Here is a 15,986-nt window from a genome sequence, read left to right as displayed (position 1 = left end):
TTGTGCCTACCTCTTTTTTTTCTGCATGTTAGGATATGTGTACAGAAAACAATCTCTAGTATTCTGCAGTAAGTTTCATCACATACTGACTTGCTTGACAGCTTCTTTCAGTGTTTTTAAACGTGGGTTTCAGGAAGTACTGTCAAGATCAATCTACAGTTTCCAGCTGCTCTGGGTTAGTCAGTTGTGACTGCCTTTGGGCACTGTTGGAATAGAAGATGATGTGTTCTGTACCCTAAACATAGGGTGAAGATGTAAACGTGTTTTGACTCAAGGATTTTTAATAAGTCTGTAAACCTGAGGTTTGTTTTTTTTTAAATGAGTCTGTGAATCTCTTTAGGTTCCACTCAAGCTAGGTCAATGTTTGCTTCGTCTATATTTTAGGTACCTGTGAAGTTGTGTATGTATTTTATTATTTTTTTGTCTTTGTAAACTGTGCAGTCAGGTAAAATGGACTCAGTTCATCGTGTTACAGAATAGCTTGTGATAAGTGTAGCATATCTTGCTGGTGAATGATCCATAAAACTTGATACAACTGATACTAAGCAGGCTATCTCATGTGGCATCTAGGAACATGTGTTTAGCACCCTGAAGTATTTGGGTGAAGCACTTTAATATTTGCTGACTTTGCTGTTTCTCAGATTGCCTGGGGGAAAAGTGGTGGGCATCTCTCTGGGGAGCAGAGGCAGTCTATGGTCTTGCAAAGCTGTATGGTGGGGATCATCTCCAGGGTGTGTATGCACTCCATTTCCTGGGAAACACCTATCCCTATGCCACATGTGAGTAGATAGATAGGAAAGAGAGTTGAGAAAAATGTACCTAATGTTGATCCACAGCTCTAGTCCTTTGTTGGAGGTTTGGCAGTCGGCCAGCCCAAGGCAGCTTCTGCCTTTCCCAATATATCATTTGGGGCTGACTGCCTGTCTTGCAGCAAATCAGTGTCTCTGCATTGATCAGACATAAGGCACTACTGGGCAGCCTTTCTCCTCTCCTCCCATCCCACTGAGCAGGCTGGCAGCAGAAATTACATGTTTTACAAGAGTGGTGCTAGCAGGTGGGGGATCTCTGTGCTGAGCTTGGAGCTCGGCCGGTTGCCCTCCTGGTTGGGAAGATCTTGCAAATTTCTGCTCCTTCCCTTGCATAAAGTGGTAAAGCAAGTTGAGAGCCCTCCTAGGGACCTTGGAAATGGGAATGGCATGACCTGAGGATATGTGTGAGACATGACTCAGTGCATTTTCATCCTGGGGTCTTGAGAAACTAAAAGGTTCCTAGCTGGAGCCACCTGAATTCAATATCAAATACTTGCTTCATTCATTATGTACAACTTTTTGATGCAAGGGGAACCCAACTGGTTTTAGAAGAAATCAGATTTGGTTATGACTCTACCTCGTACTGCAGTATTTGCCTCACCACAGCACCTTCTGCACCTTTGCAGGCTCACTACATGAAAGTGGAAGACTTCTGGATCTTCTCATCCCATGCCTCTCCCTGTAAGTGATAAGACTACAGTAATCTGTACTCCCAGCCATCTCAGAGCTGGACTGTTTGGGACCTGAAAACAGGCAGTGGTTACTGTGTTAATTTTTCAACTCAAAAATAACGTAGGGTAGCCTGTCTCATCAGAGGGGTTTTTGTTAATTGTTATTTGGATGTCCTGATAATAAATGAAGCTCTTTTGAGTTTCTAGAGAACCCTTTGGCATATGGGCTTACAAAATAACTTGTTCTAGAAGAGCAGCCCCTTGAAGTTCAAGCCTGACAATTGTCTTCAATCTCCTTTTTTTTTTTATTTTTTTTTTTCCCCCCACTAAACCAGTTTTTGTTAGGCATGCCACAAAACTGCAGATGCTGAGCATTCTTGTGATAGCTGCTGTGTGAATATTTTGCTTTGTTCGTATTTTGAGTGCTCCCTGTGAATTAGGCTGCCTTTTGTTTTCCCTTGGCAGTCAGCATGCTGGAGCTCTTGTTAGCCTATATGGAGCTCCTTATTTTAATGAGACCATCTTCTCTGCTGGCTGTTCTGCTGTTGTTTTATTTATTTTTTTTAATCAATGAAGCCTCTTACTGTGACTCTCTTGGGACAATAGCTGTCTTATGCTAAAGGAAAATGTATTCCCCTGAACAAAGCTGTGGGAAGCATAACATGCTCATTAGTAATGCTTGGTATATACACTGCCCTTGCCTTGTTCATTCATGGAAGGAAAAATGACATCAAGGAGAGGATGTATCTTCCTTTTTTCTTTTTCTTTTTTTTTTTTCCCCATTCCCCTTAGAAATAAAAGGAAGGGGAAAGACATCACTTGGAGTGTCTGACAAAATCTGTGAAGTTCTAGCTGTCCTGATACAACTGACTTCAGCCCAGAAGCAAGCTGCTCTTTGCTAGTCATAGAGGTAAGCTGTTTGAAAAGCCTGTCCTATATAGTGTGAGAGGCTCAAGGCAGGGGGAGGGAAAAATGTGGAGGAAACAGCAACGTTTTGCTTTGTGGGAAAGGGGAAGAGGGAGAAAGAACTATGTTTTCTGTGATGGGCTATTTGGCCTTTTGCTGTAGGAAGGCCAGGCTGTGCAACAGATGGAGGAGGAGAGAAGAATGCCATCTATGTGCAAAGCTTAACATCTGGGACAGCAGAGGGAAGTTATTTATTTTTAAAGGAAAACAAATGAGTTAAAACTGTCTGACAATGTCAGCAATCTGGTTTCCAGCTTAACCAGTAAGATTAAGTTTTATTGCAGTTATCAAGTAACGGAACAAGAAAATTGATTTTAACTGGCTTCAAGACACAGGTGGATATGTTTTGAGCTTGTAATGCCCTCCACTACCACCGTGGAGAATCAGGCTGATGACATTCCTTCTGGTAGGTGTGTATGCAGCTTATCTAGCAACACTGCGCATTTCCAGATGTGGAGACTACATAAAGGGACTTGCTGATCCCCAGCTCAGTGTAAAGTTTGTGCTGGCCTTTCCCATGATTGAAAGCATTGCTGGAAAATACTGTGTTGGCTTTAGAAGAGAAAGGATTGACCGGATTGCCTCTAAAACTTTCCTTAAGGATTATTTTGTCAAGGAATTGTCCTGATGACCATAGTGCTGCAATAGTTTGCAACATTCTTTTGGAAATATAGGCTAGCTCCCTGGAAAGTTAAAATCCCAACAGAAATTAATAATCAGAGAGTCAGAGAATCAGCCAAGTTGGAAAGGACCTCTGAGACTCATCAAGTCCAACCCTTAATCCACTACCACTGCAGTTACCAGACCATGGCACTGAGTGCCACATCCAGCCTTATCTTAAAAACCTCCAGGGACAGAGAATCCACCACCTCCCTGGGCAGCCCATTCCAACGCCCGATCACTCTCTTGGTAAAGAAATTCTTTCTAATGTCCAACATAAATCTCCCCTGGCACAACTTGAGACCGTGCCCTCTTGTCTTGCTGAGAGTTGCCTGGGAAAAGAGACCAACCCCCCCCTGGCTACACCCTCCTTTCAGGGAGTTGTAGAGAGTGATGAGGTCTCCCCTGAGCCTCCTCTTCTCCAGGCTGAACACCCCCAGCTCCCTCAGCCCTTCCTCACAGAACTTCTGCGTTGATTTCTCTTGGGTATCTATACAAGAAATCCCATTCTTCTAAATTATTTCCTTGATTTAAGATTTTCATACTCTTCAAAGTATTTCACATAAACTCAGGATGCCTATACATGTATGCACACATGTACAAGATACACTTGTAATAGCTCAGAAAGCAAAGATGAATGCCAGCATTGTTAAATCCAAAAATGGTTTAAGTGTTTAGAGTTCTCTCTGGCAAAGTCAGCGCCTCAGAGCTTCTTTAAATCATGCAAGCCTTTGAGTATTATTTATGCATACATAGCTGCTACTTTGTGCTCTAATAACTGGCTGAATACTGGATCAAAACCTTAGCCACTAAAATACTTCACTCTTTCCCTCTTTCTTCCTCCATTCCCTGTTAGATGTGTTCTTATTTTTCTAAAAACCGCACTAGTGGGTTTTTCTTGGAATTTTCATGAAAGCAGGAGAGACTATATTAAAAGTTTTCTTCTCTTTCCCCAGGGGGAGAAACTAATGTAAATGCAAGTGACCATGCAGAATGCAGTTCAGGTAATGTTTGAATCCTCTGTAAAAGGTTTTTATTTAATGCAAAAATCTACCCTGAAGCAAATTAAATGCTAGAAGCCCCAGAGTTATCTTTAGTTGGAAAAAAAAAAAAAAAGGTAATAGTTTTTCCATTTTGCAAATGGAGCAATGTGATAAGGCAGATAACCAAGTGTTGTATTAGATAGGGGATCCTTTCTCTTACTAAGTGCTGCTACCTAAGAAGGTTTCAAAGTCAGAGGCTGAGATTAAGAGGTGTTTTTAAAAATCCTGTGTTCTAGTTAATAATTTAAATATAAATAAATACATTTTTGAAACACACACACTTCCTGAACTGAAATAAAGCAGTTAAGAATACCAGAAGGATTCTATCTCTTTGGGAATTCTGTAGGTGAAATTTCAGTGTTGTCCTTTTCTTGAAAGGTAAAGGTACTTCTCAGTTTGAAAATATCCAGTCCATCCAGTGATGATAACGACTCATGTTCAAGAGTGTGTTATGTTCTTGCATGGGAATAGGTTTCCTCTTTTAACATCATCATTTTAATGATTTAAACACAAAATGCCTTTGAGATGTTTAATCAGAGAAATCTACTTACTAAATCTATGACTGTCTGTAGAAAATTATATGATAAACTCCAGATCTTATTACTTAAAGTATGCTGAGGAAAAAATCCAAATGAATTTAATGCATGTTCGTTTTTGCTTTAATATTTCAAAAGTAATTTTAAATACAAAGAAATTAAGAGAATGAATATAGTAGGACTTCTGATACACTATTGAGTTACTAATGAGAGCTACACTGTTCATGGTTACTGTTGTGTTGGTTTGGTGCCTGTCTGAAGGGGAATGAACACTTATTCTTAGAATAACAGGTCTTTAGCACAATTCACAACTGCAGGTTTTTGTCATCTACTTGCAAATGCCTTCAGCTTAGTGAAATCTTCTGCAGGTGTGGTTTGGAGATGACCTTCCCTTAAGTCCCAGAAGTCCCCTGACTCCCAGACATGGGCCAGGTTTGGCAGATGTGTGCCTGTATGACCAATGGATATCTGTGAGGCATGAAGCAACTTTGGTGCCTATGCAAGAAGATCTGTCCATCTGGCTGTCTGGCTTGCTGGGTGAGGTTAATAAACCAGTGTCTAATACATGTCAAAGCACTTTCAAATATCCTGCTCAATGCTGACACTTAATACCTGTAGTTAAGATTGTTAAAAGCTGGTGTATTTGAGCCCGAATGGTGAGACGAATTGCATTAAAATGCATGCTTTGGTTTGGGATTTTATTAGCTGCCACCTCTCAGAGGTATGATGATTAGTTGTTCTAATTTATATTTCTGAATCTTGTTAGTCTAATTAAAACCTAATTAAGTAGATATTTGATTTTAGTTAGATATTTCTACTGATTTTCAGTCTTTTAACACTAGTAAATTATATGATGGGTGGAATGTTGTGCAAGTTGCCTCTAAGTTCATTTGAAACTTATTTACCTTCTGTGGACTAACTCTAATATTGACTTTTTGGTTTTCTTAGGAATAGAAATTAAAGCAGAACAACTGCTAGAAGAACTTGATAATGGGGTACTGCTGTGCCAGCTGGTTGATGTTCTTCAAAACACAATTAAAAAATGTGGTAGCTCGAATAATTTAAGGGTGAGTCATAGTGTGATCTTTGTTTTTCTTATACATTATATAAAGTCTTTAATTGTAAGTAGCTGTAAAAGTAAAGCAAGTGAGTAAGTCTTCCCAAAGTGTCATTCTGTGTGCTATGTATCCAGAGATTGATTAACAACAGTGTGGCACTAAAGATGGACAAACTGTCCTTATGTAACAGATGGCTAACTCACTTTGTTATTCAAAACCTAATGTCCTTACTAGTTTTTTAGTTTGATTTCAGTAAAAGCCTTGCCAGAGGAAGATCTAGTCCAAGTCTGGAGATTGCTCCCCTGATAACATCAGTGTTGGTTGCTACCAAGGTACCACTGCACTTGGTGGAAGTTTTATTCCAGAAAGTAGTGGCTAAATTCTGGTATATAGGTTAGTCATGAAAATACCTATACTGAGATGTACCTGGGGATGGGTGCTTTTTCTTACGAACCAAGGCTGAGTTGAAACACAAATGTCAGTCAACTTGCAGTCTGTCTGCAACATAAAATAGTGATGTCTCACTTTGGAATATAAAACAATGTAACACTCTGCAGGTAGTACAGGCATAGCTACAGCAGTGCTTGAGTTTGTCAAATAGCATATCACTAGAAAATAATCCCTAATTAGTAGTGTTTCCCTGTGGGTCAGGAGGAACTATTTCATAAATATCTGGATCATTTTTTTGTGTTTACCTTTTATCTAGTAAAGCAGTATTAAATAAAGGATATTTACCAGTAAGTAATAGAATTACTAGTATTAGGATTACTATTAATTGGGCTGAGGGATGGGAGAAGGCAGCATGGCACTTACAGAAGAGCCAGGTGAATGCTGCAGATCTTTAGTGTTTGGGTTTTTTTAAGGAGGACAAGATGCCCAACTTTTGTACCTTTGAACTGTTTGTTTAGTTTTGAAATACTGGTTTAAAACCAAATAAGTACTGAACTTTTTTAAAGGAAACTGCCCTTTCTGGTCTCCTCTTTTGTAGAACGGGCTCTAAATTACTGAAACCTGGCAACCAAGTTCAGTTTAGTTGATTTGGGGTTCTCTCTCTGCTTCATTCTCCTGCTATGACCAGAGCTGGGGAGCAGGGAATAGCTGTAAGATGACTGTGAAACCACTTTTGCCCCCAGCATATGGGGGAGCAACTGTATGGACAGCTTTGGGAGAGGCTGCAGAGCTAAGGATTGTTCATTCAGTGACTGTTCAACAAAGCTAAGGTGGAATGCCATCTACATTAGTCTAGGGCTTTTTGAATAGAATGTACAGTGTATTTTCCTTTGCAAATAGGCTTTGAAATGTGTTGGCAGGTTTGGTGTGCACAACATACCTTTTGTTTTCTTCCCTTGCCAGAATTTTCCTATGAGAAAAGTTCCGTGTAAGAAGGATGCTCCACCGGGATCTTTTTTTGCCAGAGATAACACAGCCAACTTTCTTAACTGGTGTAGGGCCATTGGAGTTGATGAGACTTACCTCTTTGAATCAGAAGGTTTAGGTAAATCTGTCTCTTTTTGTAAGATTCACTTTGGTCTGTGTGTGGGTAACTACCTGGTCAGGGAGATCTCTTGTGAATAGTCTTGTGAAGCTTTTGTCACAACTGTACCTGTCATCTGCAAACTATTAATTTTTTAAGGCAGCATTTGCATAAAAGCCTCGAAAAATCAGTTCAGTGGCTGCTCTAACTTACATGATGCTTTTGCAGCTGTCTAAAAGGAGCTGTGTGGGAGGAGGAGGGGAGTCACAACTGTGCAGCAAACTCGAATGTTTTCCTTCAGTAAAAAGGTCCACTGAAAAACAGAGGAGAAAAATGTGGTTTCATTTTCCCTTTGCGGGAAGACCACAGGGCCATGGAGTCAACTCACAATAAGATCCTTTATTTGGTATTGGAGTTCATTCTTGTTGCAGAAAGCCCTCAGAATAATGCATTCATGACTCCTAAATTTGGTAACTACATCACGGCATTGTGCCTCAAGTGACAACAGTCTGTTGGTAATTAAATTACTTCAGGACCAAGTTGATGTGACTCTAAACCTTTTGTATTTTCCCATTTAATAAGATAGTTATAAATATTGCCAACTGTGTGTATGCCTGCCCCAATGCACAGTCTGTCCCTGTAACAAACAGCTTCTAGAATGATACTTCCATATGGAATAAATTTTTTTGACTGGTAATTAAGAGGAACTGCTTTCATTGTGTGGTGGATAATAACATGTTCTTCTACCAGCTATTATGTCAGTAAAAATAAATTAATGCAAAACTTTCTGTGACAAGCCAAGTACTGGCCGTATTTTCAAAGCCAAAATATCTGCCTGTTAAGCAGAATAGCAAAAAATTGCAAAGTACTTCTGTTTCCAGTAATCAAATTAATTTGTTGTAATATTTACTAGATTTTCTTGAAGTCTTTGTGCCATTTAATGCTATTGAAATGGGAGGCACTGTTTTCATTAACAGCTTTTCTTTCATGTTCTCTTCCTTGCTTGTTGGACTGCCCATGCCTTCTATACTGGATAAGTCACCTTTTAAAATAGTTGAGGAAATATCCTCATTTGCATCTGTCTCATCCTAATTTAACTAGGGAGTGTATCTTTTTTCAGTGCCATGGAATACAGATGAGTAGGAGAACTGGGCTATAAGAAAATTAGTTCCAATATTTTTTCAGGTCAACGTGTATGAATTGCATTGCTTAAACATCTTAGTTCCTATAAGTGGCTGGGTAACTAGAACCTGTTTAGCCTCCCTGAGATAAGCAGACAGGATTTCCTAATGCTGTGGCTTTTGCTCATACCCAAGAAGTGTTTTGAAGTCTGATTGCAGCTCTTGACACAAGCTTTCTTTGTGGCATAAATATCTTCTGTGAGCCTTTTTGGCAGTAGAAATGAGCAGACTTGCAGCCTCCTTGATGATGAAACATTCTTTCCACTGATGTTCTCTGTCAAACTTTCAAGCCCTTCTTTATTAATGGATAGGGGAAAGACCATTTGACACTTGTCCTCTCCCTGTCAGATATACAGAGAAACATGTCCTGAAAAGTGTGGATGGCTCTGAAGAAAATAAAGTGGCTCCTGAGACAGCAGAAAGGGAGAGTAAACATCATGGGATACCCTTTGACATCAAGCAAAAACAAGTGTCTTGGTCTCTGCTAGGGGTGTTATATCTGGATTTTTCTCTTCTGGATTCAGACAAATTATACCACAGAAGCATGACACACAGAGATGAAAAAAGGCCAAATCAAAACAAAGCAAAAGCAACTAAATGACCTTTACTACCTTTTAGGTTACGGCTACATCAACTTTCTATTCTAGATTTTCCCTTCATAATAAGATCTTATAAAAAACCAGATCTTAGAAACTGGAGTAGATGATGTAAACAAGAACGTCTGACTTCATTCTCAGCTTATACTTTACGAAATACTTCAGTCTTATTTAAAGCAAAGTAATTTAAAATATCAGACTGAACATCAGAGAGATACTAGATTTCGTCTGCAAATACAGAGCTAGCTCATTATTTTCTCTTCAGAGTGAATTTTGGGTTTCTACTGAATATTGTTACTGCACAGTGTAAAGAAAGTCAGACTCATTTATATAAATGTCACACCGTATGAACATTGAATCTACACCTTTTCCCATTTCTTATACTTGATTGTGGTCGGGGGAAAGAATGGTGCTGTGATTGTGGTTTGAGGAGAGTTGAATGACCTTTCTCCCAGCCTTTGGTTTCTGAGTTATTAGGCAGTATTCCTAGTTTGCTAAGAAAGCACAGGGGCTATGTGTTCTATATAGAATTCATACAACTAGGTTCTTGGAACAGGTTGAGAGCATCTCAATTTTGAGGCTTAAATGGGGAAAGAGGAAGAAATGGTTACTTGTGAAATTTTTAACTATTTTCTTTCTCTGAATGTGGCCTTGTTTCTTTTTCTGCACACCTAAAGATGGAAGTTTCAAGAAACCAAAACAGAGATTGCTTTTCTTCTGACTCTTCCATTTTTCAGTGCAGCAGCAGAAAGAACCGAACACTTTCATTTCACAGTTTTGAAGTTTGCCACTGTCATCTTCACAGCATTTGGCTGTCTTCCATCTCATTTTTCAGCTCTTCTGTGTCCCTATAAGGTTTTGTGCGTGCAGCTTCTAGAGCTGCTCAGAATTGAGGGGTGCAAAGCATCCTCAGCATTGAGCACTAGCTGGGTTGATGTGGGCACAGTGTTCAAGAAGCAAAGCATAGTGCAAAACCCTGCACTACTACCATATCTGAGATAGAGTTTCTCCTTTTCTGTGATAGCAGCCAGTATCTAATGTTCGAATCTGAGTGTTTGTCTCTTAAACCTATATAATTCTTGCCTTCTTCTTACAGTCAGGTTTTGCCCATTTCAGATACAGCCACACAGACAGCAAATTCTGAAGAAAACCTCTGGGTGGATGGGGCAGGAGGTGGAGGATAGGGATTAATAATTAATAATTAATAATACAAAATTAAACATCTTTCGCGGGGGGGGGGGAGGCGCACCACAAAAAAAGATAATTTGGGGGTGAAATATAGCATGGAGTAGGGGGGCTGCCACCAGCAAAGTGAGAACCTCTAGTGCAGCTGGGTGAATCTGCCATATGGATGGACCCTGGTGGAACCCAGAGCTTTTAAAGTGATAGGAAAAAAGATCTCTTGCTTATTGCAATGGTAATAATTGCCCAGATTATTATTTCACAGCCATGGGTTTAGGCTGCCTGGTTGTGCATAGCCATCCACTTGTCAGCTATGTTGCATGCAGTGTTTTCTCCTCTGGCTGTTTATCTACAGAATGTGTAGGTACCTGTATGCATGAGCATGAACAGATGAAGTGTGTTTTCCTATCTGCAGCTGTTGATTTCTTTTCACCTTCAAGACTACTATAATATATTTAGGGATAGGGAAGGGAAAAGTTTCATATATCTTTCCAGTTCACATCAAGAAAGAACAGCATAAAACCAAATAATGCATATTTCTCTTAGGAGGTAGAGAGAAGTTTGATTTCAGGAGTGCCAGGATGGGTTTAAACCCTTCATGGAATAGAGTATTAGAGCATACAGTGCTCTATCCATGGTAATGTAGCTTGCCTCTGGGTTGAACAATTGCAAATTTCTATCCTCTATTCCTTATCTTCCCTTCTCTGTACCTATTTGCACAGGCCTTCCCACAGTAATAAATATGATCTGTGACTCCCTTTTATTCTCTTTCCCTTTAGTTTTGCACAAGGATCCAAGACAAGTTTATCTTTGTCTGTTGGAAATTGGACGCATTGTGTCCAGGTATGTGATCCCTACTTGTTTTTAAAAAGAAATTGAAGAACACATTCTATTAAGTGAAAGCTAAGACAAAGTTAAAAGTCTGTGGTCTTTAAGTGCAGCGAAGTAGATGTTAATTCTGTGCAGAAAGTAATGAGTAGCTTCTGTACTACCACCAGACAACATTAATATTTTTTCAAATAATATCAGACTCGTCATGGAGAGCTGCTGATCCATACTGATTTTTATAGTGGTAGGTTTAAGTGCTGCATTCAGCCCATAGATATGCATACATCTTAGAAGAACTCCTTTAACATTTAATATTATTTCAAGTTGTTTTTTTAAGCACTTTGGGGAGTTACAAAAGCTTGAAATATGAATCAATTCTTATCAGTCTCTAAATTTAAACTACACAATTTATTTCTACTGCAGAGCAGGAAGATTTAAGATAGTTAATTAGGTTGGACCTAAATTGTGTAGTTTTGACAGTATTTTTACTGCCTTCTCTGGTAGTTCCAAGACTATCTTTGAGAGGACTTCCATCAGAAGGTGAAGATTGCTCCTTCTCTTTGCATTTTCAGGGCAGTTATTCCTCTGACTAACTAGTGCTGTTCCCTGTCAGTCAAGCTGCTCAGAATTTCACATGTTTGCTATCAGCACTTTATTTTTGTTTTCTTTAGTAAATTAGCAATTAAACCCTCTACTTCTATATTTGCATTGAGGTATGGAGTTGAACCTCCTGTACTGGTAAAACTGGAGGAAGAAATTGAGCTGGAAGAAACATTGCTGTTGACCTCTGAACCATCACCTATTAGCCCAGCAAAGTCCTGTTGTCACCATGGGGAACTACATGAGGCAGTGAGTACTACTTATTTATTGTGAAATGTGCTTTCAGTCAGACTCTAAGTTAAGTGCCTCCATGATCTGGCTTAGTAAGTGTAGGCTTGTTTTAATCTAATATTTATGAGCTTCCTTAAAGAGGAAACAGAAGGGTATGCACCTCTTTCAAACAATTGATTTTTTTTTTTTTATGTAAACAAAATGCTGTCATGCATATTTTGGAGTTAGTGCATATAACTTGCCTTGGTTCCCTCCACACACTAATTGTTTCTTTGAATATAAGAAATACTCTCATTCACTTTTTCTGATGTGTCAATATTCCATGGCTGTAACATATACTTCAGTGTAATGTTTTCATCAAACTTCATCAAATGTTAAAGCAAGCTTTCATGAAATGCTTTTGAAAAAGACTTTAAATAAAACCTCTATAGCTGTACCAGCTGAAAATGAATGTATATGAAGAAGAGGAAATTCTTTGTGAATTGGTCCAAAAGGAATGAAGAACGACTTCCTATTTTGCTTAAAAAATGCATATTGAGACTTTAAAATTAATTTATTTTAAAGGCCCTCTGTGTAGTAGTGTAAAATCTATGCATAGTTGGGAATGTCAGCTACCAGATCCTTACTCTGAAAGTCACTGGTTTTGCTGCTCAGCAATACTCTTGACCTTCCAATGTGTTAGGTTTCTGGGTGGCTGTAACAGGCACATCTTTTCTAACCCTGGACTTATATGGGAACTTTATTTCTCCTTTTTTTCAGTGTTTTTATCTTTGGGGTCTCGTAGAAGATTAATTTATAAAATCTTTACAAAGAGATAGGGATAATGCTGAAGTAGCCCTGGGTCAGGTGTAGCAATGAATTCAGTCACAGGGGAGACCATGGCAGTATCTTTACAAGTCTGTAAACTGGATGCTACAATGTAGAGTGCTATAGACAAATCTTAAAAAGGAAAGTAAAAATATCTTAAAATTGAAGAAATCATGGAAATAGAATTTTAGCAACTCAAAACAGTTTGTTCTTTGTTTTAGTCTTTCACTTTACGTTTTGAAGCTCTATGTAACTGAGATTTTCTTGTGAGGGAATTGTAATGTTTTCGTAAATTATGAGATGAAGATATCAGTATTTTTTCTTAAATTAAATATCTCAATAAACTGTTAAACACATGCTTCTGTCAAAATACTAATGAATGCTTTCAACTTTTATAACTAGGTTAAACATATAGCAGAAGACCCTCCCTGCAGTTGTTCCCATCGATTTTCAATTGAATACTTATCAGAGGGACGTTACAGGCTGGGAGACAAAATACTCTTCATACGAGTACGTAGTTCTTCAATTCCATTTTATATTCAAAATGGGGAAGGAACTGCTTTTAAGTGGTAAAACCCTACTTTTTATGGCATTGTTTTAGATCACCTATTAAAATAAGGTGTAGCTTGTTCGATCTTGCAACCACTGATTTTTATAGCCACACTAAATTAAGCAAATTAGTGTTTCCCTGTGGTGTTTCTAATATTTCAGTAGCAACTTGCAATATGAATAAGGATAATGCAATAGAATTACCTGAGGTTGTTGTTTGTTCAAATCTGGTTGCTTGGGGTTTATAATTTGTAGGACAGTTTAGCATGGTCTTCAGCAGGCATAAGGATTTCCAGAATTAGAATATTAGCATAATTTGAAGAAAACCTGTCTCCAAAAGTGATGCTGAAAGAGTGGCTAAAATATCTTCTGTATGTATGCTTTCATTATTTCCCAACATATAATGACTGTCTCTGCAGGACAAACTATCTAATAAAAGAATTGAGAAGCATAAACCTTATTTATCACATAATTTCTCTTTTTAAAAGTGTTTCTCTGTAAGAAAGGAGGTTCTATTTTTAGTCAGTTTTGATACATCTTAATGTGAGATGAAGACTTAGTGCTTCATAAAACAAGATAGAAATCTCTTGTTCTTCTCTTACTCCTACCTCTTCTTCCTCCATACTCAGATGCTTCATGGCAAGCATGTGATGGTTCGTGTTGGTGGAGGCTGGGACACCCTTCAAGGCTTTCTGCTTAAATATGATCCATGCCGAGTGCTTCAGTTTGCAACTCTGGAGCAAAAAATCCTGGCCTTTCAGAAAGGGGTCACCAGTGACAGTGTCCCCAACTCGCCAGCTAGAATTCAGGAGCCTCCTGTCATGAATCCAATGTCAGCTGTCGATATGTTTCAAAAGCACCCATCAAAACACCCCACTACTCCTGCGTCTGCTGTCAAGGCTGTCCACTCAGCCAGTGCCAAGAAGGTTGTATCTACACGTCCTCAGTCCCCTCTCCTGGCATCACCAAAAGTGCCACCGCACCCATCCCCCTCAGCCAAGGCATTGGCAGCCAGGTCCAAATTACAAGGCTCTTCAGGGACCGGTGTGCAGTCTCCTCTCAAACCATTAGGTGGCACCTCGAAGAAACTGCAGCCTCCTGCACACAAGTTGCCACCTTCTGCTCATTCTCATCCTGCAAGCAAAACCTCTTCAGCTGCCCGAACACGAATGGCTCTCGTTCACTCCGAAACCCTGCGCAAACGGATTCGGTCCCCTGACGCTCCCAAGATGAAATTTGCCCTGGCTCAGGGTTCCTCAGCACCTGTGCTGCATCCTGTCCCCTCATCCTCTAAAAAACAGCTGCCTCGCTCCCCTGCCACAGCTGAAACCGTGGCCTCAAAACACAAACGTGTGGCCACTAAGCCTTTGTCTGTCACTGAAGCCAAAGCCAGTTCAGTGGCTCCGAGGGCTGCTCGGCCCCCGGTTACAAATCTCTGTGCTGTTGCCAAGTTTGCACATTCTCAGCAGCTCCTTGTGAAACCTCCTTCTGAAAGTACTACTGAGGCCTCAGGAACTGGGTCTCGGCATCATCAAAAAGCTCCACAAACAGCTTCTGACCCAGCAAAGAATCTGAAAAGTGCTTCAGTCCTAAAACACTCAGCTTCTGTCCCTTCCCTTGCAGTTAGCAAAGCATCAAAGTCTTCACCCACATTGGTATCTACAAGCAAAAACCTCTCATCAGCTGTCAGCAAGCAGCCAAATGTCAGCACAGCTTCTCAGGTTGGACTCACTTCACCCAAACCTCCGGAACGCACTCCCTTATCTGTCGTACGGCTTCCTCAAACCTCAGCCAAAGTGGCAGTGACCAAAAAGCCAGCTCAGCCTTTGACCAAGAACTTGCAAACAAGTGAAAGCTTGGCCCCAGCAGCCAAGAAGCCTCTCCCTAAGGGGAAATTGGCAATGGCATGTAACAAAGGACTGCCTGGGGTATCAAAAGGTCCTCTTACAAAGAGCAGGCAAGATGATCACTATTTTGTGATGACAGGGAGTAAAAAGCCCAGAAAGTAAACTTAATTCTTAATTTCTACAAAGCCTTAGCTTTTTTTAAATGAGCCTCTGAGTATTTGCTACACAGAGGATAAGGGGAAAAGTTATAACACTACATTTAGCATGAAATATTAGGTATAACATACATTTTGCTGCATGACTTACAGTAAGAACTGTATTTATTTTGCAGTGTATTTGGATTTATTTAGAAGTGTGCTTGCTTGCAGTGTAGCACTGTGGAGTAGAGGATATCCCTACTTGCTGCTAGCCTGACCTGCTACAGGAAGGCAGGAGAGATGAAAGGGGAGCTAGGGCTGCTGCTTTTGCTGCTGCTCATTTTTTAAGGGAGCTGAGCCTGCCCAAGAACCATCTTCCCAGCTCGGAGCCCGAGAGTTTCAGGTGGTTCTGGAATATCTACATCTAGGCCTGTGGCAAACTAGAGAGCTGTGCACAAGCTTAAATGTTTTAGTGCCTCAGACAAAACTGGTAGTTCACCAGTGTTCCAGAACCCAAATTACCTGGATGTATTAGAAAGAGAAGGAAAGCTCTAGTCATGTTTCAGTTTGATAGCTGCCATTATCACTGCTGACTGTGTCCCCTGTATGCTTTAAAGTGGCTTCAGGTAACTTGGAAGTGGAGCCTTCTTGGTTTGCGTTAATCTGGACATGGAAAATCATGGCCTTGATTGCTCAGTTTCATTGTGCCTTAGCCTCTCAAATTCATGACAGATCTCTTCAGTGAATTATGCTACTTTTAAAACCCTGGGCAGATGACCTTGATGAGTTCATGTAGTCAGATGACTTTAAG

General features: G+C 39.9%; 1 protein-coding gene across 1 annotated transcript; it reads left to right on the top strand.

Annotated features, from left to right (window-relative positions):
- The first annotated feature begins 1,411 nt into the window (after positions 1-1,411).
- Positions 1,412-15,326, top strand: GAS2L3 (growth arrest specific 2 like 3). The gene is made up of 10 exons (XM_071732950.1): positions 1,412-1,490; positions 2,273-2,390; positions 4,063-4,110; positions 5,054-5,222; positions 5,634-5,752; positions 7,097-7,238; positions 10,956-11,019; positions 11,718-11,853; positions 13,045-13,152; positions 13,821-15,326. The coding sequence occupies exons 3-10, from the start codon at positions 4,081-4,083 to the stop codon at positions 15,198-15,200; spliced, it is 2,148 nt and encodes a 715-aa protein (XP_071589051.1). The 5' UTR covers positions 1,412-1,490; positions 2,273-2,390; positions 4,063-4,080; the 3' UTR covers positions 15,201-15,326.
- The last annotated feature ends 660 nt before the right edge of the window (positions 15,327-15,986 follow it).

This window comes from Heliangelus exortis, chromosome 1 (genome assembly GCF_036169615.1).
Source record: "Heliangelus exortis chromosome 1, bHelExo1.hap1, whole genome shotgun sequence".
NCBI lineage: Eukaryota > Metazoa > Chordata > Aves > Apodiformes > Trochilidae > Heliangelus > Heliangelus exortis.
The sequence above is the reverse complement of the archived record's forward strand: the minus strand, read 5'-3'. Positions and strand labels throughout refer to the sequence as shown.